This window comes from Panthera uncia (genome assembly GCF_023721935.1).
Source record: "Panthera uncia isolate 11264 chromosome B2 unlocalized genomic scaffold, Puncia_PCG_1.0 HiC_scaffold_25, whole genome shotgun sequence".
NCBI lineage: Eukaryota > Metazoa > Chordata > Mammalia > Carnivora > Felidae > Panthera > Panthera uncia.
In genome coordinates, this window is record NW_026057581.1 from 23,912,702 (window position 1) to 23,940,026 (window position 27,325).

Below are 27,325 nucleotides of genomic sequence, written 5' to 3' on the forward strand. Positions count from 1 at the left end.
TGCTGGAGGCTAGGCTCCTGAGTTGCTGACTGAAATTCCACCACGGAGTGCCTGGTAATAGCCAACAGTCACCAGTGTGTAAGTAGCCACCAGCACAGGCCCTGGGTAGCAACACTGGGAGCGGAGGAGGAAACAGGGATGGAGGGGACACCCCCGATTGATCTCCAGGTCTTAAAGCGCTAGCCTTCTCGATCAGTGCCCAGCCTTACAAAAACAGATGGTGGGCCGGATTTGGCCCACAGGCTGCCAGGTTTGCTGGCCCCCGTTCTTCTGCCTCTAAAAACTTCAAAGATAAGCTTCAAGGACAACCTAATGAAATGTGAATCGCAAAAAATTTCTTTATCAAAATATAAGGTTTCATATTTGAATACAATGTGCATTTTTACACTCACATTATTTTAAATGAGACTTTACATCAACCCCTCCCTCCTTGAAGTTCACTATCAGGTGCAGGAAATGTGAACACTGAGTTTTATAAAACCTTTTCCAGAGTCATGAAAGTGTTACTTTTGGAAATAGAAAGCATTGAAAGACAGACTGGTTAGGGGTGCCTGGGTGGCTCAGTTGGTTAAGTGTCCAACTTCGGCTCAAGTCATGATCTCACAGTTTGTGAGTTCGAGCCCCACGACAGCCTTTGTGCTGACAGCTCAGAGCCTGGAGCCTGCTTTGGATTCTGTGTCTCCCTCTCTCTCTGCCCTCCCCTGCTCACACTCTGTCTCTCAAAAATAAACAACCTTAAAAAAAAATTCAAAACACAGACTGGTTAAACCATATTACTTCCAAAAATTTGTTACTCTTCCTACTGCAGAGCTGAGAAGTGGAAGCAGATGAGATAGGCCTTGTTAGTACACGTCATAGTAAGACATGAGAGGGGGAGGGCAAAGATGTTACTTGTCACGACATCGCCCGCTTGTGAAACCTACCCTGATAAATGGTTTCATCTTCCTCAGTCACATAGGCATTGGCTCCCCAGATCACCATCTTATTGATGTAAGATGGATATCTTGCAGCTGCTATGAGTGCTGTAATACCACCATCGCTCCACCCCAACAAGGACACCTTCTTAAACTTCAATGTCTGTGATAAATACAGAGAAATGCACAGCACAGGTGATTGCTCCTCTCTGCTAGAAGAATCTGATCATTAACAATCATCCAAATCAGTACAGTGTGGGGTTTGGAGCATCACTTGATAATTAAAGAAAAGTCCTAGAGGCCAGCATTTGATGACAGAAATGTTTTTTTCTCATTTAGTTCTGGTGTAAATGTAAGTATCATAAAAACCTAAGTACACAGTATTGTTTTGAATTATGAGAGAATGACATCTTCTGTTTGGATAAAATCTCTGGAAACAGTGGAGATCAGCTGTCCTTAGAAATGACAAATCACATGTGCATGCACACCCACACCTCAGCAAAGATTTTGAGACTAGTAATGTAGATTAGACAGGGGAACTTGATATTTACTGGATGAAATGAAGTCACTGCATCTGATAAAACCACTGAGGGCAACTGTGGGAAGAAGTGTCTGGAGACAGGCTGGAAGAGAATGGTGTCACAGGAGGTTATGCTAGTTCTTATATCAACCAGGCTCTGAAAATGTGTTTGACAAGGAAACTGAACAAAGATTACATCTGACAGATGTTGCCTAGGAATAAAACTAGAATGACTTGGAAAATTAAAGATTTAACAAATATCAGTCCAAGATACTGATGGGACTATAAATTGCTAGAAGTCGCATGGATAATAATTTGGCACTATCTTGTCCAACGAACATTTGCATCTTCTATAACCCGGCATCATCCCCTAGATATGTATGGAACTTTTGCACATGTGTACCAGGAGACAGGTGTAGGGTGTCCACACCAACGGTGTTTATAAAGGAACTAAAACGTCCATGGACAAAACAATGTTCACTGCCCTGCTGCTCATAACCACACACAAAAAAAAAGGAACTTAAAAATTAAGTTATTTATCTACCATTAGAGATATATGAAATAAGACAGTACATCCCTACAATGGACTACTATATGACTATTATAATATTTATGTAAATTTATATTTATTAACTGAAAGTATTTCCTCGACAAACTGTTCTAAGAGTAAGTTGGAAAAACATTAGATATAGTATGATGCCATCAATACAATCCTGTGTATTTATATGTGTCAGAAGATTGGCTGGAAAGGGAGTCTCAAAGTCATAACAATGATATCTCTAGTTGGATTGTGGGATATTTCTACTTCCTCATTCACACCTATTTGATTGAACTTGAATTTTCTATAAGAATCACATGGTATCACCCTTGTAGAAATAAAAAACAAAAACAAAATAGATGAAGACAGGCCCAGTCATCCTCCCTCCTCTGGGCTCTTCCCTGAGAGACCCACCTTCATCAAATCAACTGCATCTTTTGCATCCCTTTCAAAAAAGTCCAATGGGAAATCTCGATCTGGGGGTCTGGAATGTCCATATCCTCGAGGATCCCAGGCAACCACCGTGAAGAGCTTTTTATTGAGGTTCTTAATCTGAGGTCCAAAATCAGTCTCTCCACTTCCTAAAAACAGCCACTTGGTTACCCTCAGGTGAAGGATTTCATTATTTCAAACACATTACAGTAAAAGCAGAAACAACTACAATCTTAAAACAAAGTAACTAGTTTCTACTCAAAGTTAGACAGTGGGATGCAGTCAGCAAAATAGTCTTGTGATGATGAAATCCATTTACTGGAAGGCTGACTTCCTTTCCTGGTAGAGTTCAGACCTGCCTTTTGTCTCCTCCCAGTGGCTACTTTGAGGACAGATGCTCCAATACACTTGGCCCTGTATTATTTCAGCATTTTTGATACTTTTTCAATTAATCTTCCTTAAAAAAAAAAAAAAAGGGAATTCATGAAATTGCATAGAAATTGACTTATTGGTATGATATGTTTCTGGGTTATTTTTTCTTTCCTTTTAAAAAACTGGCTGTTATAGGGGCACCTGGGTGGCTCAGGCAGTTAAGCATCCAACTTCGGCTCAGGTCATGATCTCACGATATGTGGGTTCGAGCCCTGTATCAGGTTCTGTGATGACAGCTCAGAGCTTGCTTCAGATTCTGCGTCTTCCTCGCTCTCTGCCCCTCCCCCACTTGTGTGCGCGCACGCTCGCGCTCTCTCTCTCTCTCAAAAAAATAAACATTAAAAAAAATGACTTATAAATGAGAGAGATCCCAATATTATCTGTCAACAAATGTATGAGATTTGGTACAAGTTATTCAAAGGACAATTCTAAATTTCCAGGTGTTTTTTACTAAGCAAATGTGAACAGCCCTGAAGATTTTATTTTCTGGTTATAAATAAATACCAGAAAACTCAACGAAGACACTGAAATCAGGGGGAGGGCAGGATGTGGAGAGAGGAAATCAAATTAATTATTTCATTAAAACACCAGCAAACGCGGGGCGCCTCGGTGGCTCAGTGGGTTAAGCGGCCGACTTCGGCTCAGGTCATGATCTCGCGGTCGGTGAGTTCGAGCCCCGCGTTGGGCTCTGTGCTGACCGCTCAGAGCCTGGAGCCTGCTTCGGATTCTGTGTCTCCCTCTCTCTGACCCTCCCCTGTTCATGCTCTGTCTCTCCCTGTCTCAAAAATAAAAAATAAATAAATTAATTAAAAAAAGTTAAAAAAAAATTTAAAAACCAAACAAACAAAAACCAAAAAAACAGCAGCAAACGTTAACCAGCAGAACTATGTTCTTGAGCCTGTGGTGGACCTGACTGGCAATTCCCAGCCCACCTGCGAGGTCACGGCCACTGTGTGCACACACCTACTGCATGTGGCCCAGAAGGCCAGACTCTCAAGGAGCCCAGTCTAGGGACGAGTCAGCATTTCATTTTTATTTTTATTTTTATTTTTATTTATTTATTTAAATTTTTTTTTAATGTTTATTTATTTTTGAGCACAGAGTTGGGCTCGAACTCACCGGCCGTGAGATCATGACCTGAGCCGAAGTCGGACGCTTAACCGACTGAGCCACCCAGGCGCCCCAGCATTTCATTTTTAAAGTCTGCTTACTTTCTAAGAACTTGTAGCTCAGGCCACACATGGATACTGAACATCTTGCTTGATAAACAAGCTACTATTAGAAAATGTCTTTCAAGATGTTACAGGATTCTGTTACAGGATAATGTTAATTATTATAGGACTACCATTCTTCCTGGAAAGATCTATCTTTCTCACCATCAGGTAAATAAATCATTCAGGAAACCTAAGGCAAAAATATAAATGGATTTCAAGCGCATGTCTACTATTCTGACACACAAAGCATCTCTTGTGGTCCCTGGACTGAAGAGACTTCCACATGGGAACCACCCTGAAGGAGGTGCAGGAGGTGAGAAGGTGGGAAAAGGGAACAGTTTATCTCAAGACCAATTTCAGAAATGATGAGACGCTTCTTTTCTGGCACACAGGTATACATCTGAATACCAAATACTAAATACTAAAGAATACTAAAACCTTTAAAAAGTTATTTTAAGGAATAGTTACCAGTATATGATACCTGAGAAGGAAACACAATACTGGTTGCCTGTGGGGAAGGGTACTGGGTGCTAGGTGACAGAGGACTGGAAGAGAGAATCTCACTGTTTTTAATTTGGGGATCAGGTTAACGTTTTACATAAAGAAATTAAGTTATGAAAAGTGTTTTATACCTGGATCACGATCACAATACTGAAATAATGGAAATTTAAGTCGGTAACTTGTTCACTACTTTATAGATACCTTTAGACCTACACCAGTCAATAGAGTAAATCTCCTCCTTTGTTACAAAAGTTTAGGAGGAAAAAAAAATACTAAATACTATCTAGACAAAGATGCTTCAATAGCTACAATAGTGCCACAATCAGCTAAGGCTCAGTCAAGTGGAACCATCAAGTAATTGAAAATTTTAGCATTTTATTTTAGAAGAAAAAAGTCATAAGGAAATAGTATATATTGGGATTATTTAAGTCAAAACAATATTAAAGCCCTTAAAACCAAATCTGAGATATCCTGGGATTGCTGGAAATTATCCCCCTAAACTGTCTACATGTAAATTACTTATCTGGAAAATGAGACAGATTCAGTTGGCTTCACCATGCTCCATTCATGCCAATTAAATTTTGATTTACAAAAAGGCTTTAAACTAAGCTTGTTCTTAGCTCTTATTTTAATTGAGCACATAATCAACTGCAACAGGGCAATCCATGTTTTAGCACTGGAAGTCTTGTATCCTGGAACCCCTCAATTCCAGGCACACTGGGATGGTTGGTCACTAGCTCATCTTCTACCTTCATCTATCCCTTCTTCCCACACCCCTTTCCTCAACTCCTATCATCTTCCCAAATTGTAGGCAACTACACAGTATGTCTGTAGGAGAAAAAAACCCGGGTATTTAAAGGAATAAAGACTACATAGAGTAGAAGGTTGCCTTTCTTTTCTGAGTCACTTAAATTTGTAGCAAATATTAAAGCATTTAAGGGGTGCCTGGGGTGCTCATCAGTTGAGCGTTTGGCTTTGGTTCGGGTCATGATCTCATGGTTCATGGGTTCAAACCCCGTGTCGGGCTCTGTGCCAACAGCTCAGAGCCTGGAGCCTGCTTCAGATTCTGCGTCTCCCTCCCTCTCTCACAAATAAATAAATAAAACGCCTAAAGCATTTCAGCAAAGCACTAAAGTTAATAATCAACATTTGGCATCTACTATTGTGAATGCATCCTAGACTACACAGCATGCAAATTCCATGAAAAAACTTCCAGACCCAACATTCCAGGAAGCAGCAGGACCGCATGCTCTCCCTCTCCAGTCCGCTGATAATGCAAGTGGACACCATTCACAGCCACTTTGGCAGAGGTTACTGAGGTGCTGGAAGAGAAAAATCCCATCCCCAAAGAAAAATTACTTAGCACAAATGTTAATCTGACAAAATTGTCCTTTTACATACCCGCGTCAGCTCCAGGACCCTCCTCAGGCTTCTTGGATTACTCTGATGTGTGCTTAAGTTTTTCCAACCTGAAAAGGGACCTTTCTAGACTGCAGATCTGAACTGTGCCTTCATATGTGAATATCCTACAACACCAGCCCAGGACTTACCCTACAAAAGTACTGACATGTTGCTGCAACCAGTGGCCACACAGGTCCCATGGGCACATGCCTGGTGAGCTGGAAGCCAGGGGGCCAGTGTGCAGGCTGACACAGGAGCTCCACACAATGGAACATTAGGGTCAGCAACAACAGCGCAGACCTTAGAACAGATCTAAAGGGATTACCTGAACTTCAGCTGCATCGACAGAGTTCCTAAAGGTGAGATGGTCTCAGGGGTCTCCAGGCAGTCCTTTAGGAGTATGGCCTCTCATGTTCTCTAGCCAGCCACAGAAGCATTCTTAGCAGGAATGCCTGTCTGCACTGCTATGGCCAGACCGGTTTTTAACATGTTGAAATATTTGTGTTGTTAAATAGCCAGGTCCATAAGCTTCCATCCCAAGAGCCCTCCCCTGTACCGTGGACCCTCCTTGGCCCAAAACCTCCGACACAGGATCTAACTGGACATGTTGGCACAGGAGTGCACCTTGGGCCAGAATCAAGGCCAGGGTCTGTTCTGACTCACATGTGTACCTTACCAAGGGTCCTTCTCTGAAGAAACTGTCCTCTCCTGCTCTTCCAGAAGCTCTAGAACGACTATGCAGGGATATATAGCAATGGAACACATACATGGCTCCTGCATCAGGCCCTAACAGCCTCCCCACCAATTTCCCAAACAGCTGAGTGACACATGGAAGGGACATTTTGGTATGCCAAGACAGATGCGAGAAGGAGGTGCTCCTCTTCTCCACACAGAATATTAAGGAATTTAAATTAACCGCTGCCTCTCTTTTTCTTTTACATACTCTTTACTCCTATTTCTGCAGTTAGTTAAAATGCTTATTGAAATGAAGCACTTTTTACAAAATGAGGTGCTCTTTCCTCTTTGGGTTTCATGTCATCGCCCATTTAAAATGAGCATGCAGAAACGGATGTGCTGAATGTAGGTACACCAAGTCTTAACACAACTTCTGCAAATAGGACAGAATTGGGTGGTAATAAAGCCGGGACATAACCATAAGCTCATTACCTATAGGAAAATTATGAGGAGCAGTAACAAAGCCACTGAACAAGCGTGTTGTCATACTGACACTGCCATGTTACTTATCAATGTCCTATTCTTCTGAGTCATTCATTTGTACTGTTCAGATGGCTCTAGGATCCAGATAAAAGCAAATAACACTCTAGTAAGAATGATTCATTTACACAAACATTTATTGACACATCTGTTTTGCCCACAATCTAGTAGGAGAGAAGATAAAAGACACAAGAGATTTGCTCTGCAATCTGTCAGGGAGGCGTAGGTTATGACTGAGACAAGAAGCATGAGGAGCCCGGTTGGAACAAGTTATTAGTGTTTCCTATATTCACCACACAGGAATGATGCAGCTCCCTAACTAGAGGTGACTAGCATTTGCATGGCTCATGTTAGTGATAACATGTACCTTTATTACACCTCATGCCCTAAAGATCTTTGAGGGTCTCCCTTCCTTGGTGGTATTCAAGAATGCTTGTAAGAATCATCTTGTGCCGTGAGGAGGTTATGCACAATATCTTTCTCAATGTCCAAGTTTTCATGGCTGGGTGTGCTCTCACTAGGTGCATCTGTTCAGGGGCCCCCACAAGGGCACTGCCTTCCAGGGGCTTCCTTTCCTTCAGCTTTCATGATCATTCTGAAGTCTCTTCTGCAAAAAACCTCTAAATTCCCTTTGCATTTTGCTATACCTGTGTTTGGATTCCCTGTTCCAAACTTTTCCTCTCAATTAACCCCATCCCATCTTTTGGTTGCCTAAGATGAATGTAAAAACCATGTAGTCTAGATTTGGCATAATGGAACTCAATGTCAGGGAAGGGTTTACTAAGGCAGAAGATGGTTTTAGAAGGGAGACAGGGGCATCTGGGTGGCTCAGTTGGTTGAGCGTCTGACTTCGGCTCAGGTCATGATCTCGCTGTTCATGGGTTCAAGCCCCGCGTCGGGCTCTGTGCTGACAGCTCAGAGCCTGCAGCCTGTTTCAGATTCTGTCTCTCCTCTCTCTCTGCCTCTCCCCTGCTCATGCTCTGTCTCTCTCTCAAAAATAAACAAACATTAAAAAAAAATTAAAAAAAAAAAGAAGGGAGACAGAGACCATTATCAGGGTTGAATAGAGGTATCTGAAGAGGAGTGAAAAAGTAGCATTTGAATTAACTTCCAAGAGGAGTAAAATTTTGAAAAAAAGAATGTGGTGGGGAGGGTGCTCCTAGAAGAAGAAATAGCATGATCAAAGGCCCAGAAGCAAGGGACATATGTCGGGGGAAAGGCAGTGTTCAGTCTGGCAGGGGTACGGGGGCAAAGAGTGAGCAAAGGTTGGGGCCAAATGCCAAGGGGGCTTGAAGCTAGGCTGAGGGGAAAGAAAATGCCCCTATTGCCTTGTCATCAACATCCTGTATGTCACCACACCAGAGGTACATGCCACTATCACATCAGCCCACCCACTGGGGTTAATGGAGGCTGCCAAAAACCTTTTATCAATCTCCAGGTGGAGGAAACAGGGCAGAGAACTGTTTATGAATGAAAGTAAATCAAAGCAAATCAATTACAAATACAAGAAAAAGCATTTTATTAAAAAACAGAATTATTGAATGATTTATTTTCACATAAATATAAGACCAATGAAATGAGTAAAGCATTTTTTCTCCAGCTTATCAAGGGGCTCTTGGACAGTAATTCAGGCCTCACGTTATGTGTGTTAAAAGAAAAATCAGGCTGCAGAGACCAGGCCTTTGATGGCCCTGAAATGTGCTTATTACTTGAACCACAATCAAACTCTCACATAGGAAAAAGGATACAAAACTTCAGAAAATTTATAAAGACCAAAAATGAATCTTTCAGGTGTCAATCCATCTTTACCACCACTTTCTCCCTAATAATCACGTTGCTTCTCTAACCCAGGTGTTCTTAAGCAGGTGTGCTCATTGGAATCACCTGTGGAGAGTTAAAACCATTAACTGTCTAGTGGGTGTCTTGGGTGGCTCAGTCGGCTGAACCTCTGACTTAGGCTCAGGTCATGGTCTCACAGTTCAGGAATTCAAGCCGCACATCAGGCTCGCTGCTGTCAATGCAGAGCCCACTCTGGATCCTCTCTGCCCCTTGCCTGCTTGCACTCTCTCAAAAAAATAAATAAAACATTTAAAATATATATATATATAAACTGCCTAGGACAATCCTGGGAGAGACTATCACTCAATGACTGGGGCAGAACCCTGACAGGTGCTTCCTTTTTCTATTATTTTTTTATTTTTTTTTTAATGTTTATTTATTTTTGAGACAGAGAGAGACAGAGCATGAACGGGGGAAGGTCAGAGAGAGAGGGAGACACAGAATCCAAAGCAGGCTCCAGGCTCTGAGCTGTCAGCACAGAGCCCGACGCGGGGCTCGAACTCACGGACCGTGAGATCATGACCTGAGCCGACATCGGACGCTTAACCGACTGAGCCACCCAGGCGCCCCTCTATTATTTTTTTAAATATGAGAGGTTTCACAAATTTGCGTGTCATCATTGCACAGGGGCCATGCTAATCTTCTGTGTATCAATCCAATTTTAGTATGTGTGCTGCTGCAGTGAGCACACTGACATGTGCTGTCGATAACACCAAAACTCTACTGTACTATTTATTCATTCATTCATGTACTTCCTAAACTCCTATTGCTCTGGGCCCTCCATGTAGTTTAGAGGCTGGCAGGAAAGACAGATAATTAAATCTGCAACTAGCAGGTACTATGCAGTTTGCCTAGTATTATGACAGAGAAGTTGGGGGATACAGGAGATTCTGAGGGTGCAGACATCAGACACTAAGTTCCCCACACCTTAACCAACATCTACACAGCTGCTAATCAGCCCCTTTTTATGAGAATATTTCCAACTTCCCACTACATCAGTGAGGGTCAAACTTAGATTTGCATCATCTGGCAAATTTAAATCTCCAGATGCCCAGACTGTACTAAATCAAAATCTCTGTGGTGGGATACAAGCATCTGTGTTTTTTTTTAATTTCCCAAGAGATTCCAATAAGCAACCAAGGTTGAGAACAACTATACTGAGTTAATTTCTTGTAGAAGGAAAAAAAAAAAATCCTATCTCCCTATTGAAAACAGCCTATATAGGAAGGCACGCTCACCTAGAATAGCCTATATCTTACCTCATATTTGTCCTTGACTTTCTTTTTCTGGGTGGCTGGATAGGCAATTTTGTGAAAGGGTTAGAAGGAGGTCAGGAGCAATACAACACAATATCTTCTGGACTGAGGGGGCTTGAGCTGCTCCTTTCAAAGAAGGAAAGTTTACTGTGGTGGAAAGCAAGAATTTAACAGCTTGCGGAAAATAAACTAAAACTCACATTTAGTTTCATTATTAAGCTAAATAATGAACTCTACTAAGAGCTTACATTATATTTACCCTAATTTTACCTTTGAGGAACCTGAAGATTGGAGTGTTTAGGCAACTTGCCCCAGTCACATTACTAGTTATTTATACCTGAGTGTATGACATCAGAGCCTTTGGCATTTTGCCCTTTGCTTAGAAACAAAAATGGGGTAGGGAGACATGGGTGGCTCAATCGGCTAAACATCTGACTTCAGCTCAAGTCATGATCTCACAGTTTGTGAGTCTGAGCCCCACATCAGGCTCTGTGCTGACAGCTTGGAGCCTGGAGCTTACTTCGGATTCTGTGTCTCCCTCTCTCTCTGCCCCCGCCTTCCGTCTCTCAAAAAAATAAATAAATGTTATAAAAATTAAAAAAAAAAAAAAAGAAAAATGGGGTCAATTAATAAAACACATCCTCACTTTGAAAGTCCTACACGTTCTCTGTATCTCTTATGTTCGGCTATTTCTGTTGTATATTTTTTCCAAAGTAACTATTAACTCTAATAATTAGCTACCCCCTAGGGCTTGGAATTAAATGAATTTTGAGGACTTATTTTGCATCTTTTACACACTGCATTATTAGATATTCTTATCTGTATCATTATTAATTGTAGCAACTAATTAGTGAATTATTATTATATCCCAGGACTTTTACATTTATTGTCTCAAATCCTCAGAAGTGCAAGGCACTTGGCTCAGAGAGGTTAAGTAACTTGCTTACATTTGTGCAGCTAGGAAGTAGCAGTGCAGCCTTGTAAACACCAGAGGCCTTGTTTTTTCTGTAACCTGGAAGCTGAACAAAGTCCCCAACAGGGCTCTAGCCCTGGGGCCACTCACCCGGACTGCCAGACAGAAGGAACAAGGCAGTGCCAGGGAAAGGAGGGTCTTTGATTCTCAGGCAGATCATCCCAAGGTTGAACTCAGAAAACAGTTTTCTTCCGACAGGTTATTAGGTTCTATAAATTACTAATACTGTAACTGTACGTAACATACAACTGCAGGTAGAAAAGCCTTCTTACCCAGTCCTGGAACAAACCACTTTACAGACTACAAAATAAAAAAGAGAGTTCCAAACAACAGACTTACAAAAGCAAGCTTTTGGAACACAACTCAAGTGTAGGTTGGGCACCGGCTGTTCTGAGGCAAAGGTTTTAAAAGCAGAGCTTTCACCTGCTTACATTGGGCTGCAGCCTCATTTCAGGATTAACGAATACCACTGCTGGTTTTCTCTGATTACATGTAATATCAACTTGCAAGTGCATTTATGAAATGGCAGTTTGAAATCCAGAGAAACCGGTTTTTCAGAGATGTTTTAGGAAGAACGATTAACATTAAATGGATGGGGCCTTCCTGCAACCATGAAATAACCTATCTTAACTTGGGTACTGGCACATAGTAACCTTATTTCAATCTCTTTCTGCAAATTGGAAACTGGATAAATTTCCATTTTTCCATGTAGATTTATACAGCTGTGAACATTGACATATTTTTCCATCTGTATTAAAATAGTCCCAAAAGTCTTCTAAAAGTTCTAAAATATTTAAAAAGAATTTAAATAAATCAAATATGAAATTCAAGAACTAGTTAATCACAACATAAAAATTTAAAGCTGGTCGGATTTTTCCCTTCTCCTTCCAAATCAAACTTTCAAATGAGAAGTTTCCACATTAGATCAACTCAAATTCTAAATTTTTTTTTAACATTTATTCATTTTTGAGAGACAGGGTGCAAGCAGGGGTGGGGCAGAGACAGATGGAGACACAGAATCCAAAGCAGGCTCCAGGCTCTGAGCTGTCAGCACAGAGCCCAATGTGGGGCTCGAACTCACAAACCGTGAGATCATAACCTGAGCCTAAGTCAGTTGCTTAACCGTCTGAACCACCCAGGCGCCCCAGATCAACTCAAATTCTGAATGCCAGGTACCCATCTAGCATTTGACTTTTCCTATAAATGGAACTGATCCATCAGCAGTTAATTGCATACATATCCTGTGTACATTTGTGTACAGGTAGAGAGAATAAAGTAAAGCAAGTTTCATGCTGCTCTAATTACATTTTCTTCTTAGTATCTCTTGGGGCCAAGGGCACCCATTTTTAAGACAGTAGGTCAGACATTTAAAAAAGGGGGAGGGCGCCTGGATAGCTCAGTTCCTTAAGCCTGGGGCTCTTGGTTTTGGCTCAGGTCATGATCTCATGGTTGTGGGGTCCAGCCCCAAGTGGGGCTCTGCACTGAGCGTGGAGCCTGCTTGGGATTCCCTCTCTCCCTTAAAATAAATAAATAAAATAAATAAACATTTTAAAAAAAGACGGTAGGTCAGAGATTAATCTAGCTGTTTTTGTTGTTTTATCTCGAAATATGCATGAGGGATAGGGAGGGTCAGAAAAGAAAAAGGCAGATTCTTGGCTTTCTCCACCTACACCATAAGCTCTGAGAGTCAGGCCAAGGATTGTGAATTTTCCCAGGTTCCCAAGGTGGTTTTTTTGCACATTACAGTTCAAAATAAGGGGGAAAAAAGAAAAAGAAAAAAGAAGGAGAACAAGAAGGTGATAACGATGACTCAGGGGCTTGGGCCTGACTACAACAGCTCATAGCTTAAGGAGATTCTCAGGCTGGTTTTTGATATAAGAAGCAGGAGACACTGGAGCCCTGAGGGTGTGAAGACACAGGGCAGAGCAGCCAAGAATGAAGGGTTTGAGATTCTAATCTCGGTCATGAGTGTGTCTGTGACTATGGGCAAATTACGTTACCTCCCTGGGTCTCTCGTCCACACAACGAGGGGCTTGGACTCCATCACCCAAGTCCTTTAGGGCTCTCGAGTCACAGAACTGAAGCCGACGCACGGCTGCAGTGCCAAGGCCAGGAGCAGCATAAGTGGTTACTTCCACCGCCTCCCGCGCACCCACGTGGGACAGGCTCGGGTCTTGGAGCAAAGGGCGAGAGGGCAGCGAGGCTGCGCCCACGGCAGCAGCCCGCACCGCCCTGCCCGCCCGCCTCCTGGCTGGCGCGTTGCCCTCCCACTGCCCCCCAGCACGCAACCCTGGCCGCAGGGGCCCCCGGAGGGAAGAGGGCATCATTACCCGAATGCGGCTGCAGGCCCAGCATACGGGACGTGGTTCCCTGGCTTCAGCACCGACAGGAGTAGCCGCACCTGCCGCACTGCGCGGCCGCCCAGCACTTCAGCCATGGTCACAGGCTCCGCTGAGCCCCGGAGCGCGCATGCGCCGGCTCCACCGACCGCCCCGCGTCCACCCCGCCCCCCCCCCCCCGCACACCCCACCGCCAGCACCGTCTGAGAACAAGACTGCGCCCCGCCCCACTACGTCCCGCTAAGCCCCGTCGCCAGGAAACATGCCAGAGCCTAGGTCTAGCGGCCGCCGTCAACACCCTCCGCCTTGCCCCGACAGAACCCCGCTGCTCCTGAACTTCCGGCCACAGCCTGTCGCCCGCTTCGGCTTGTCACGCCGGGATGCTAGGACCCGCTAAGAGCCCGCCGGGCTCTTTGTGACCCTTGTCAGAAACGGGGCTCGAAGTCCCAGTGGTACCGCAACACAGATCGTCTGCTGCCAGCTCTGGCTCACGAGGGGTACGTCCCAGTCGGCTTTGCCCTCCCACCGCCGCGGTGACCAGTCCCTCCAGAGAGGCGAGGCTGCACCCCTCCCCCATCCCGCCCTTCTCAGGGAGTGGGTGGTGAGGAGGGACCTGTGGACGGACCTGTGGACGGACCTGTGGACGGAGAAGGAGGCTTCAAGACTGGCTGCCGTCGGTGGAGTGAAATGCCTTTGCTTCTAGGAATGATGGCATTATTTTTTTTTCCTTCATATTACCTCATACTCATTGTTTGGTATGGCTATTGTAAAAAAAAAAAATAGTGTTGGTGAGTATGTGGAGAAATTGGAACCCTGTGTGCTGCTGGTGGGAATACAAAATAGTGCAGTGGTGGTGGAAAATAGCGTGGCGGGTGCTCAAAAAAATTAAAGGTACAATTATATGATCTAGCAATTCCACCTGTGGGTATATACCCCCAAAGAATTGATAAGTGTCTCAAAGCTATTTATGGTCATAGCATTATTCACAATAGCCAAAGTGGAAAATTGGAAAGCAACCCATATGTCAATGGAGGGATGAAGGTTTATTATACCTGTGTATACATGTAATGGAATGTTGTTCTTTAAAGAAGATGGAGGGACGCCTGGGTGGCTCAGTTGGGTAAGCCACCAACTGTGGCTCAGGTCCCGATCTCAGGGTTTGTGAGTTCCAGCCCCACATGGGCTCTGTGCTGTCACGTCAGAACCTGGAGCCTGCTTCAGATTCTGTCTCCTTCCCTCTCTGCCCTCCCCTCCCCCTTTCAAAAATAAACGTTCAAAGATTAAAAAAAAAAAAGATGAAAATTCTGACACATGCCATAATATGAACTTTGAGACCATTATGTAACATGTTACAGCCATGGGGGTTCTGATACCTGCAGTATCCTCACTGGCCCATTTGAGTTTCTGGGGCAAAAATTTCTCTCAACATAAATCTACTACATCAATTTCCTGCATAGAAGGAACGAGAAATACAGTTCAGCTGTTATCATCTGACTTTCAGAAATCTTTGGTGGGTCAACGTTTCCTTATTTTTTCCTGAGAGGTTGACTGGGATTTATCAGAGATCATGAGAGTTAAAAATAGTTGTCTGTACAATTTTTAATACGTTATCCCACTGATAAATCAGCAAAAATGGTAGCACTGTGAAAAATGGTAGATTTAAGTTATTGGTTACAATTTGTTTTTAAGTGTACACTTGAGAACTAGTCCTTTATGTATAACACTATTGTGCAGTTTTGATTAAAGAGTAACTTTGTGCCAGGCACCTTATGATGCATTATTTTAATCCTCACATCAACCTTATTGGCCTATTTATAAAATGAGGAAACTGAGATTAAGAGAGGTTAGAAAGCAGGCCCTGAGTACATAGCTACAGTACAGAGGAGAATTTAAGCCTGCTTGGTTTCAGAACCTGTATTTGGATTGTTATGTGTTGTGGAATTCACTGTAACAGCATTAGGCCTTCAATGATTTCTTTGTAACCAGATGCTTCTTTGGGGGTGCCTGGCTAGCTCAGTGGGTAGAGCCTGAGACTCTTGGTCTCTTGATCTAGGAGTCAGGAGTTCAAGACCCAGGTTGGATTACTTTAAAAATAATAATACAAAAAGGAAAAATAAAATATAAAAACATTTTCAGATGCTTCTAAGATCTTGAACATATAAATACCTAGTGTTTTGTTTTGTTTCACTTCAGTCCTTTTCAGTGAAATTGCACTTTAACCCTAGCTGATTGCAATGGGCAAAACCATCAGTATTTCACTTCTTACTCCTCATTTTGTTCTGTTTTGTTTAGTTTTGTTTCACTTTAGTCCTTTTTAGTGAAACTGCACATTAACCCTGGCTGATTGCAATGGGCAAAAACCATCAATATTTCACTTCTTACTCCTCCTAAAAAATTAAAACCCAATGGGCTAAATAAAGTAAATTTAAAAATTAAACCATGATTTTGTATTAAATTCAGTTTTGGCGGTTAGTAGATATTTTTTATCCTACAACAGATGTGACAAAAAGAATTGATCTCATTGACATGGTTACCCTTGTATCGAGAGAAATTAGAATTAATATCATCTACTTTTGCACATTGTGGCAAGGAAATTTTTACCATTCATAAAGTCAGCTTGAGCTTGTTTTCCACTGTAGTGTCACAGCCCACTTTTTTTTTTCATGTTTATTCATTTTTGAGAGAGAGAGAGAGAGCATAAACAGGGGAGGGGCAGAGAGTGAGACACAGAATCCGAAGCAGGCTCCAGGCTCTGAGCTGTCAGCACAGAGTGCAACGCAGGGCTGGAACTGGCAGACCGTGAGATCATGACCTGAGTCAAAGTCGGATGCTCAACCGACTGAGCCACCCAGGTGCCCCGTCACAGCCCACTTCTGATGGAAAACACTTTTATCTGAAATTGGCTAAGCCATTTATCTTAGTAAACACCTAGTTTTATTTATATTATTATAAAAAAAGACTTTTAGAAGTAGTGCACATTAAAATGTACATCAAAATATTATTTAAACCATTTTCTGAGAAAGAAAGAACTATTCCTGAAGACCTAATTTCATTTTATGGAGCCAAAACAAATACTGAAACCACAGCAACAAGTGGAAAATATACTGATATCACAAAGCTGTGAGAGCTGGAGGTGTTATTTACCAGTAGTAACCTTAGGGTCTGAATATCTTTTTTGGAACAAAGGTATGGATAGGCTTCTCTCTCATCTTGTAGTCTGTGTCATCTCACTTAAGTGATTTTCTACCCAATTGATTTTCTTGTATTGAAACTCCTTAGATACAAATTTGGCTCTTTTCAGCCCAGTTTTGACAGAGTGGGGGCTGGAGGAAGGACTTCTGAATCATGTTTGAAGGACAGCAATGCTGCAGGCTCTCAAGGCAGCAAGTTTTCATCCTGAGAGACAAATAGCGCTGTCCAGAAGCTTCCCCTTTATACCATCACTTCCTCTTGCCTGCTAATAGCAGGAGGGTGAAAAGGAGAGTTCATACAGGAAATGTCAACCTACGTGGAGAAGCCCAAACAGTTTCGTTTACAAACACATCATTTCAATTACTTATATTTGAGGTACAAAATTTTATTTTTAGAAGGCCATTAAAAATACATTCCATTTTTGCCTCTTAAAACATTGATCATTCAATCTCTTGGGAATTTAGAGAATTTAAATACTGTTAGAGGACAGAGGTACAAGGGATACATTTAGAAAAGCAATGATCCACCCCCACCCCCACCCCCACCCCAGCAAAGCCTGGGACTCTTGCCCCGTTCAATTTTCCTTTTGGTCTATGTGATCGAATGCTATGTGGCAACTAATAGTGAGCCTGGATATCTGTGGATAAGGGGCTGAGGTTCATTACTTTATGGCACTGCTCTTCTCAACCGGGGGTGGTTTTGCACTTGCAGGGAACATGTATGTGGCAGTGTCTTGTCACAACTGAAGATAGAGTAGGGGAGAACAGCACTATTGGCTTCTAGCAGGTAGAGGGCACTTTCAAACATCCAAATCCTCCAATGCACAGGGCAGCCCCCACAAGAAAGAATTACCTGGCCCAAGATCCCAATAGTGCAGAAGTTGAGAAATCCGGTTTTACAGTCCCACCTCAGGGGTGTGTGTGCGTATGTATATCATTTAGGGCCAGAGGGGATTTAGAACCAGAACCACAATACTGTTATCAATCACCAGTTCCTAGAATCTGTTCTGACAGCCGGAGTCACCACGCTGCATCCTTCTCTCCCTCCTGGAAGGGCTAAGCACAATGACATACCCTCTCTGTTTATCAAAGTGCAGACAGTGATACTGGATGGCCTGGTTGGCTTCAGTCTTCTGGTCTTCTGGTTCCTTCACTCATTCCTGAGTTTCAGGAGGACTTTGAATGATGCTAGCTAAAGGCACGGTGACCAAGCTTTGAAGCAGTCCTTTTTTGACATCACAGTTCACACACACACAAAAAGAAGAAATTTCTACAGAATCCTGGGGTAAACTGAGGAAGCTGCTCAACAGTGATCAGCCCCAAAGCTCCAGTCAGAGCATACATGCTCCCTCTTCAGGGCAGAGGTTGAGAAAATACATAAGGTATCAGAATGCTAGGAAAGAACTTAAAAACTTAGTCAAGAATTTTTGTAGTTAACCACAATTAGTAGCAATTCCTTGCAACAACTGGAAAATTCTGATATTTTTGTTCTCTATTTTTTTTTCTCCTTACTCCTTAAAATCCATTCAGCTAATTTATGGAGTGGTGATTGCATGTAATTTTTAAAGCCTGTAGTGACTGATACAACATTTGATACTGAAGTTAACAGACCTTATAGCTTTGGAATGAACTGTAGTTTTAATAAAAAAAAAAAAAAACTATTTGAAGAGAACTCTCAATTTCACTGTACTCTGGTTATAATTGGAGCCTACATGGAGAAGAGAGCATAAGGTAAGAAAGTTGACTTAGTTTACATTTCTCTGAATTTGTTTTTCCTTCTCAAACAAAACTCCAGGAAATGAAATGAATAGCATCACTGAAGGTTATGGAATATACTGAAAGAAAATTATCTTCCTTAAATACCTCTCCTCTCCCTTTCAAAACCCAATTAGGCTTTTTTTTGTGGGGCGGGGGGGGTGGTGGTGCTTGACCATTAATAGGTCTTCCTGGTTAGTGGGATGTTTGCTGTAGATTTCTTTCCCATGCTCCAGCTATGGGATGCAGGAGAATTTTATGCAGACATAGAACCTCTATCAGGAAGGAAAGAATTCTGAACATTCTGAGGCAGCACATTTTCAGTGTGTTACTCACTAAGTGAGATTACCTTATGCTGCCAAAGCCTTTTCTGGAATTAGCTCTGGCTGATGTGTATCAAATAATTCAGAAGGTCTATTCTTGAACACTGGTAGAGTGCATAGGCCAGCTTTCCTACTGTGGCTCCCTTACTGCCTTCTCTCATCAGCCACTTTTGGAGCATCTGGTAAACCTTTTCTTTTAGTCCATCTCGCTCATAGTCATGGTCAATTTCATCAATCTGAGATTCAGTGAAGCCCAGCTTACGTGCACAGTTTTTCCATTGCCTTCCCAGATTTTCCCTGACTGGGTCCAGATGTTTATCAGTCAGACTAGTGATATTATCTGCCAAACAGAAAAGAGAAGAAGACATAAAGCTTTAACCCATTTGGAACATTCTAGCTTCAAAAACCTGTAGAAAGAGTCCCAGAAGACAGTAAAAAAAAAAGATAACTTCTAAATTATATAGTTATTGACTCATTGGGTGATGCTTTCCATGTCTGGAAGCCTATCTGGAGTGTTGATATGAATACAATAGAGAACCCCTTCCTCATAGCACATGCAACACTGAGCCACAGCTGATGGCTTTGGGAATGAAACCCCTGCTTGGCTACTAGGCTATAATATACAACTTTAGCCAGCGGCCATATTAATATCAGACCTTCCTGATGTAACGAGGGAAAACACCACTTTTGTTCCTTTTGGCATTTTCCACTTACATTTGGCCAGAATTAAGGTCATTCAACTCCTAATCCCCTGCACCCAACAGTTAACTTTTCTCTTATTAAGGACACAGACCATCAAGTGTGAATTCGTTCAATTACAGTGACTTCCCTGGTCTTTTAAGGAATGAGGGATCTACTTTTCAAGGTCTATTTTGGGACTCATTTCTCCTCTACCCTAAGTCTGTCTTCTCTTCTACAGCCACAACCTCTCTTTCTACTCATTCTTTCCCCTTGTCCTTCATAAAAATAACAAAAGGAGGCTAAAATATAAAATAACCACCACACACATTTTCCTTGATCCACACCCTACCTCAAAAAGCTGAACATAAGGAAAAAGACATCTCATTTTTTTACCCCTCAACTCTTGTTCTTTCCTCAGCTTCCCACAATGCAGCTTCTGTCATCATCCCTGGACATCAGCAGTCCAAAACCTCCCAAGATATTTGTCAAATTTTGTCAATACCTCTCTGGGAGAGGGATCCTGGGTTTCATCAGATTCTCAAAGATACCTCTGTCAGCCCAAAAGTTAGGAACCTCCTATTATTAGAGCACAGCCATACCTGTTCGTGTACATATTATCTGTGGCTGCTATTGTACTACAGTGTCACTTGAGTAGTTGCAAAAGAGACCTCAGGACCAGTGAAGCCTAAAATATTTACTATCTATCCCTTGATAGAAAAGTTTTGCCAATCCTAGAGTTAATTATTAAGCTACGTTCTTAAATCCCATTGTTTTAGCCTTGTGACTCCTTTTCCCAGGTTGTGTTTTGGGATTAATATTATGAGCCTGCATAGTGGAAAGCTGTAAGAGAAAGCCCTATTATTTTTATTACAGAGGTGCTATTGAAGGCATAGTCTTCTTTCTTTTATAGAATCCCTCTTGATGAAGACCTGAAGGAGCTATCTCCTAGGTCTGAGTAGTAATATTGATGATGATGTATTTAACACTTGACCTAGCTATGTGCCAGGCAGTGTTCTAAGCTATTTATCCATATTGACTCATTTAATTTTCATAACAAATCCATGAGTTAGATATTGTAATCATCCCCATATTAAATATAAATAAATCACAAAGGAATTATATGGAAATTACAGAGAAAACACGGGGCAATTTTCAGAGAGAATAATCAGAGAAATTTCCGGATTCCATTAGATCCTTCTAAACAAGGAAGAAAGTTCAAGGTTGCTAGGCAATGGATCCTTAAGGGCATCTTACCAAAGATATCTTGGTACTTAGAAGCTGGCTCTTCTTTCAAGTTCACGTGTGTGCTTTCCAGTAGTGCTGAATTCAATCCCCCAATCTCCATATAATTATGGTCTCCAACCTGAATGCCAGCGCTGTTGTATATGTTACATTTTATAGACTCATCTGAATAGAGAGAAATATACAGGTAAGTATATCTAGATTGAAAGCAAGAGAGGGGCACCTGAGTGGTTGGTTGGTTAAGTGTCCAACTTCAGCTCTGATTGTGATCTCACAGTTCATGAGTTCGAGCCCTGCATTGGGCTCTCTACAGTCAGAGCCCACTTCAGATCCTCTGCCCCACCCCTCTCTCTGCCCCTCCCCCACTCAGGTACGCTCTCTCTCTCTCCCTCTCTCAAAAATAAATAAACATTAAAAAAAAAAAGCAAGCAAGAGAAATAGATACAATATGGTAAGAGGGCAGGGCTTTACTCCAGATGTATAAGTTATTTATCCTATGCCACTCTTTGAAATTTTCTTCTTTAAAATGTATCTGAACCAACCTCACATCCATCAGGATGGCTACTGTTAACAAAAACAAAAAATAGAAAATAACAAGTGTTTGTAAGGATGTGGATGAACTGGAGCCCTGGTGTACTGCTGGTGGGAATATAAAATGGTACAACCACTGTGGTAAACAGTATGGAGGTTCTTCAAAAATTAAAAACAGAATTACTCTATGATCCAGCAATTTCACTTCTGGGAGTATACCCAAAGGAATCGAAAGCAGGGCCTCAAACACATGTTTGCACACTCATGTTTATAGCAGCCACTCAAGTGTCTGTCAACAGATGAACAAATAAACAAAATGTGTTATATACAGACAATGGAATATTATTCAGCCTTAAAAAGGAAGGAAGTTCTGTCACAGGTTACAACATGGATGAACCTTTAGGACATTGTGCTAAGTGAAGTAAGGCAGTCACAAAAGGACAAATACTGTATGATTCCATTCATATGAAGTACCTAGAGTGGTTAAGTTCATAGAGAAAGAAAGTAGAATGGTGGGTGCCAGAGGCTGGGTGGGAGGGAATGGGGAGTTAATGCCTGATGAGTACAGAGTTTCAGTGTGGGAAGATGAAAAGAGTTGTGGAGATAAATGGTGGTGACGGTAGCCCAACACTATGGTTTTCACCACAAATGGTTGTCTTTGGCCTATATAAGATAAGAAACAAAAATATCTAAGACTTCTTACCTTCAGAAAACAGCAAGCAAGAAAAAGAACACAAGCAGTGACCTTCACTTCCATCAGGGATTAGGATAATGGGGCCACTGTGATGAACATTAGAGCAGAAGATGCCTACCAGTTATCAGGACCTGTAACCCAACACCTGTGGGCAGGTACAATGAATTCTACCCAGACTGAGGTCAAATGGTCTGATGGAGACTATTCCATGGCTACAAACTGCATCTGGCAACTGAAGACTGCAAACAACTCACCCTTGTTACCTGGTAGTCTACAACAGAGCTAATGGCTGCTTTATTTTCAGAAATTTTAATTGTTTAGATTGTAACTGAAAAAACTGTTTACCTCTTGATGGCAAAGAGCTGAATGGGATGGTGGGTGTGTTTCCCAGTAGGTTGGTCTCAGGCACTGGAGTTTTATGCACACTTGGCATATGGCTTGGATTTGGTCCATACCAAACTCTTGGACTTGGTGTTCCCAGATCCAACGGTCTTGCTCCCAAACCATACAGATTGTACAATCCATTGTTCCAGTATAGTACTTGAGGTTGGCTGGTTAGCCCTGTTGGTTGGTGTACTGCATTACCATGACTGGTTGCACTGGAATAAGGAATGCCTTTTACTCCTGGGTTCTGAACATTCTCATAGGGTTTCTGCTGTGCAAACGGGTCATGGGAGACCCTTCGTCTCCTTTCCTCCTCTCTATTATAAGCCATATTCTGTCTGAGCGGCTTTGTCTGCCTGTCCATGCGGCTGCCATAAAGATGGTAGTTGGCTTCCTCCTGGAGTTTACTCCGCAAGCTGAGCTCATTCTCCTCCTGCTGGTACTCTACGGAGGGAGCAAACCAGGATTCCTCCACAGGGCCCATCCCAAGTCCTTGTGAACTGTGCAGAGAACTGGGCTGTTCTGGGGCTGAGAACAAAAGATCAACATTGGAAAGAGTTTCATAAAGCAGTAAGAAGTAAAATAAAACCTGAGCACCATCATAAATATGTACCTCAGAACATACTGAAAACTTTGAGAACAAATCAAAAAGCATTTACTTGATGGTCCTCTTCCTACAAGTTATATAGGTAATAAAATGAAGCCACTGCCTGGTGGTGAGAGAGCACTAGAGAAATTTTAACAAGCAACAGAAATATGAGTGTCACAGGAATGACCAAGGAAGAAAGGGACTTGTATTGCAACAGAGAAGGTGGGTGTCTCCTTGGTATGAGGCAGGGCTGGACAAAAGGAATAGTTAACAGCTTGGTGCTAAGCACTTTCCATGGATTCTTTTATTCTTTAAAAGCCCTGTAAGAATAGGATCAATTATCATGATTTGATGGATGAAGTTTACAAGAGGTTAACTTGCCCCAGAATAGATAGCAATTAAGTGGTTTCAATATCCTATTGTCTGTTTTCCCTTTTGTTATAATGGGAAAAAGTACCCTCCTTGAATCTGAGACCAACCTCCCTGCTTGTTCTCTGAATCCATCATCCCTGACCTTCTCAAGGACTATGCTTCCACGTATGTCCTCTCTTTGTCCTGATGTCACTTTCTCCCTATCAGATATATGTTCAAGATGCTTTATGATTTTGGTGAACGCAAGGTTGCTTACTATTTCAAATACATGTATTTTCCCTCCCAAATATATTATAAATTCCCTTATGGCAGGGGTTAAATATTATAGCGTCTTCTGTTTCTTATACGGTCGTGAATAGTTACTTTAGAAAATAGAATGAATGAATGAATGAATGAATGACTGAATAAAGTACTTTCAATCATAGTATGTTACCTGAATTTGACCTGCTTGGAGGTATTGCTATACAGTCAATCTGGAGAGAATGCATTCTCTTCACAAATGAATTTTGGTCTGGATACTCTTTCTATAATTAAGAGCGTAAATGCACACTTTAGTAAACAGTAGAAAATAGTTCCAGAAAATTATTATAAGAAAAATGAGTCTTTTCAAAAGGTAGAAATTTCATATAGCTCTTACGAGGAATAAATATTTTTTAAAAATAATCTTTTTTCCCAAATAGCCATAAAATCTTAAAAAAAAGAACAAATTTGGAAGGTTCACACTTCCTGATTTCAAAACTCACTACAAGACTACAGAAATCAAAACAATGTGGTATTCAAGACACCTGGGTGGCTCAGTCGGTTAAGCATCCAACTTCGGCTCAGGTCATGATCCCAACGTCCGTGGGTTCAAGCCCCGCATTGGGCTCTGTGCTAACAGCCCAGAGCCTGGTACCTGCTTCAGATTGTGTCTCCCTCTCTCTCTCTGCCCCTCCCCTGCTCACGCTGTCTCTCTCTCAAAAATGAACATTAAAAAAATTTTTTAATAAAAAAAAATGTGGTATTAGCCTAAGGATAAGCATAGACCAATGGAACATAACAGAGAGCCCAGAAATAAACCCTTGTATGAGCAATTGATTTTCACAAAGGGTGCTAAGACCATTCAGTGGGGGAACACTGGATATTGACTCTCTTAATTTATCTTTATCTTAAAACCTCCTTATGCCTGCCTATTTTCTTTACTGTAGTCTTGCCTTCATGATTATAGTATGTTGCTGTAAGACTTATGCTAGCAGCTTATTTCCTGAGGGTGTGTATGTAGGGAAGGTCTTTGTTTCCCTTGGTTACTTGTTGGTAACAATCCTTGTCATAGCCCAGACACCAAATTCATTGCTTCAGGTTGAAGTGGATGCTGCTCCTTTGGTTAGCACAAGGTTATCAGGGGGAGGAGCCAACTTTTGAAACTGCAACAACCTGGTTCCCAAGTAAAGATCTCATCGTTGATGTCCCAGGTGACCGTGCTGTTTCTTCGGTACGTTGACACAAGGCTCGCTCCTCCACTACTTTTTCAGCATTATGTTTAGGGGTAGTGTTTGTTTGTTTGTTTGTTTTTTTCTGTTGTATGTCTTAGCAAAATTAATTCTGTTGGCTTTCTATCTTTCAAGAATTCCTCAGAACGACTGATCCACCTGTGGTACTTTCCATTCTATTCCAGTGATGCTGTGCTTTTGTTTTCATATTGCTATATATAATTTCTCTCATTTCATTAGTTTCGATGGAGGAATGGGTCCAGTATGCCAACTTGATGATATCTATATAAAATCGCTAATTTTGTTTCATGTGATTACTAACTAAGCTAGCCTACTTCAAATCTTAGTAACAAGTTATATTGCTTTGAATTTCAAGATTGATAATATATATGCTTTGATAGGTTAATGTTTTGAGCATTACCTACCTTTAAACTTGTCACATCCTCTTCTACATTGTCTTCTAATTGATCTACATAAAAAGGCCTAAATTTTTCTTCAATACCTATATAAAGAAATAATACTATAAATTTCTTAAGTATTTTCTAAAGTAATAACCATATGCGAAATAACCGCTTGAGCTAACGCCAACCCTAAAGTAAAATTTGAGTATTAGTAATCTATTATCTTTGAATTACTTATCTTAATCTGTGGACAAAGCAGTAAAATAAAAATTTAAATGCCAAATCTCTGACTTACCCAAAGAGACTAGCAAGACTAATAACTAGGTGGAAGAAGAAGGAACAGGGTAACACGAGAAACCAATGGCTATTGGGGTGCCTGGGTGGCTCAGTTGGTTGAGCGTCTGACTTCAGCTCAGGTCATGATCTCACAGTTTGTGAGTTCGAGCCCCGCATCAGGCTCTGTACTAACAGCACAGAACCTGGAGCCTGCTTTTGATTCTGTGTCTCCCTCTCTCTCTGTCCCTCCCCTTCTCATGCTCTGTCGCTCCCATCTCAAAAATAAATAAACATTAAAAAAAAATTTTTTTTTAATAAAAAAAAAAAAAAGAAACCAAGGGCTATTGCCTAATAGCATGTTTCTCTCACTGCAGCACAAAGCCCTATCTAGTATAAATTAATCTCCAAGTGAACAAGGATGGGTGGACTCCTTGTTTCTGTCTCCCTGGTATCAGAATTCTAGGATAGGGGCACCTGGGTGGCTCAGTCAGTTAAGCATTCGATTCATGATTTCAGCTCAGGTCACGATCTCATGGTTCATGGATCTGAGCCCCACATCGGGCTCCACGCTGACGGCGTGGAACCTGCTTGAGATTCTCTCTCCCTCTGTCTCTGCCTCTCCCCTGCTGACATTCTCTCTCTCAAAATAAATACACTTAAAAAAAATTATTATAGAATACTCAGAATAGTGATTTGATATAAAAAGTTAAAGGCTGTCAGCCTTAAAAGAAAAAGGCAACTTTCACTTCCAGGAAGATGGAGTAGGCATACTTTTCCTTATTTCTCCCTCTAAGCACAAGAACCCCTAGATATCACATATGAAACAAACATAAAAAGAGTCTGAAAGAAGGAAAGACAAAGGCTGACAAACTAGGGACTTTGGGATCTGAGGAAAGACATGACAATGTGTTCATTTAGGATTTCTTTTTGCCTCTTAGATCCCAGACTTGGGCTTAAAGAAGCTGGCAACCCAATGGAAAAAAAAAAAAAAATCCTAATTAAATAAAGCCTGATCCTTTGAGCCAAAGGACTAAGCAAAGAGTATCCTAGCAAGACAAAAGACCTTTAGTCAATAACCACTCTCCAGGCAAACATCACAGAAAATACTGTAGCTCCATTCCCAACCTCACCAGCAAAGGCCAGGTAGGTAGCTGAGACTTCCAACCTCATGAGACAGTAACAGGGTATACCAACACCCCTACTGGGGTGATGTCAGAGAAGGCCAAAAAGGAAGCCAGGACTTTCCTTCTTGCCAGATGGTAATGAGCACTCCACTCAGTGGTGTCAATGGACTACCAGGGCAGACTGGACTTGCATCCTTACTTTGTAGTTGTAAGGTGCCCCTATTCATTCCAATGGAGAAGTGTCAGAAAAGGGCTAGTGGGAGTCAGAACTTTCACTTCCATTGCAGTGTCCATGGAGACCAGGTGGACTCCATTGGAACTTCCACCCTCACCAGTAAAAAGAAGCCCCACCCCCCACCCCAGGTGTCAACAGGGCTCAATAGAAAACCTGGACTTCCCTCTACCTGTCACAAAAAGGTAACAGTCATCCTTCCACTGCCAAAGCCATGTCAGAAAAGGCTGGCTGAAACAGAAGGCTTAAGGAAGATCCAGAATCTCATAACATTGTAAGAAAATGTATAAGTTTCAATAGAAAAATGACTCATCATACTAAGAACCAGGAATATCTCAAACTGAAGGAAAAAACATAATCAATAGATGCCAACACGAAGATATTAGAGATATTAGAATTACCTGCTTAAGGATTTTTAAACAGCCATGATAAAAATGCTTCAATAAGCAATTACAAACAAGCTTAAAACAAATGAAAAAACAGCTTC

The 27,325-nt window shown here is 41.8% G+C and overlaps 2 protein-coding genes and 1 non-coding gene across 10 annotated transcripts in view; all 3 read right to left on the minus strand.

Moving 5' to 3' along the window:
* The window catches only part of BPHL (biphenyl hydrolase like), a 38,394-nt gene extending 24,683 nt beyond the window's left edge, over window positions 1-13,711 (minus strand). For 2 of the 4 annotated variants that reach the window (XM_049655109.1, XM_049655106.1), the window contains exons 1-4: window positions 13,566-13,711; window positions 5,770-5,873; window positions 2,387-2,553; window positions 924-1,077 (exon numbers count right to left, since the gene is read on the minus strand). In XM_049655109.1, the coding sequence (XP_049511066.1) occupies window positions 924-1,077; window positions 2,387-2,553; window positions 5,770-5,873; window positions 13,566-13,672 (532 nt within the window). In that variant the 5' untranslated portion in view covers window positions 13,673-13,711. Of the gene's footprint in view, window positions 1-923; window positions 1,078-2,386; window positions 2,554-5,769; window positions 9,052-10,265 lie in introns of all 4 variants that reach the window. The other 2 variants (XM_049655108.1, XM_049655107.1) reach the window with 2 other exon arrangements.
* On the minus strand, window positions 9,589-9,695 carry LOC125908511 (U6 spliceosomal RNA). Its single transcript, XR_007453393.1, has one exon. It is a non-coding gene; the product is annotated as a U6 spliceosomal RNA (small nuclear RNA).
* A 4,618-nt stretch (window positions 13,712-18,329) lies between the features above and the next one.
* Window positions 18,330-27,325, minus strand: part of RIPK1 (receptor interacting serine/threonine kinase 1) — a 75,560-nt gene continuing 66,564 nt past the window's right edge. For all 5 annotated transcript variants that reach the window (XM_049611285.1, XM_049611286.1, XM_049611284.1 and 2 more), the window contains exons 7-11: window positions 25,231-25,307; window positions 23,770-23,860; window positions 22,337-22,903; window positions 20,779-20,931; window positions 18,330-19,183 (exon numbers count right to left, since the gene is read on the minus strand). In XM_049611285.1, coding sequence (XP_049467242.1) covers window positions 18,897-19,183; window positions 20,779-20,931; window positions 22,337-22,903; window positions 23,770-23,860; window positions 25,231-25,307 — 1,175 coding nt within the window. In that variant the 3' untranslated portion in view covers window positions 18,330-18,896. The remainder of the gene's footprint in view (window positions 19,184-20,778; window positions 20,932-22,336; window positions 22,904-23,769; window positions 23,861-25,230; window positions 25,308-27,325) is intronic.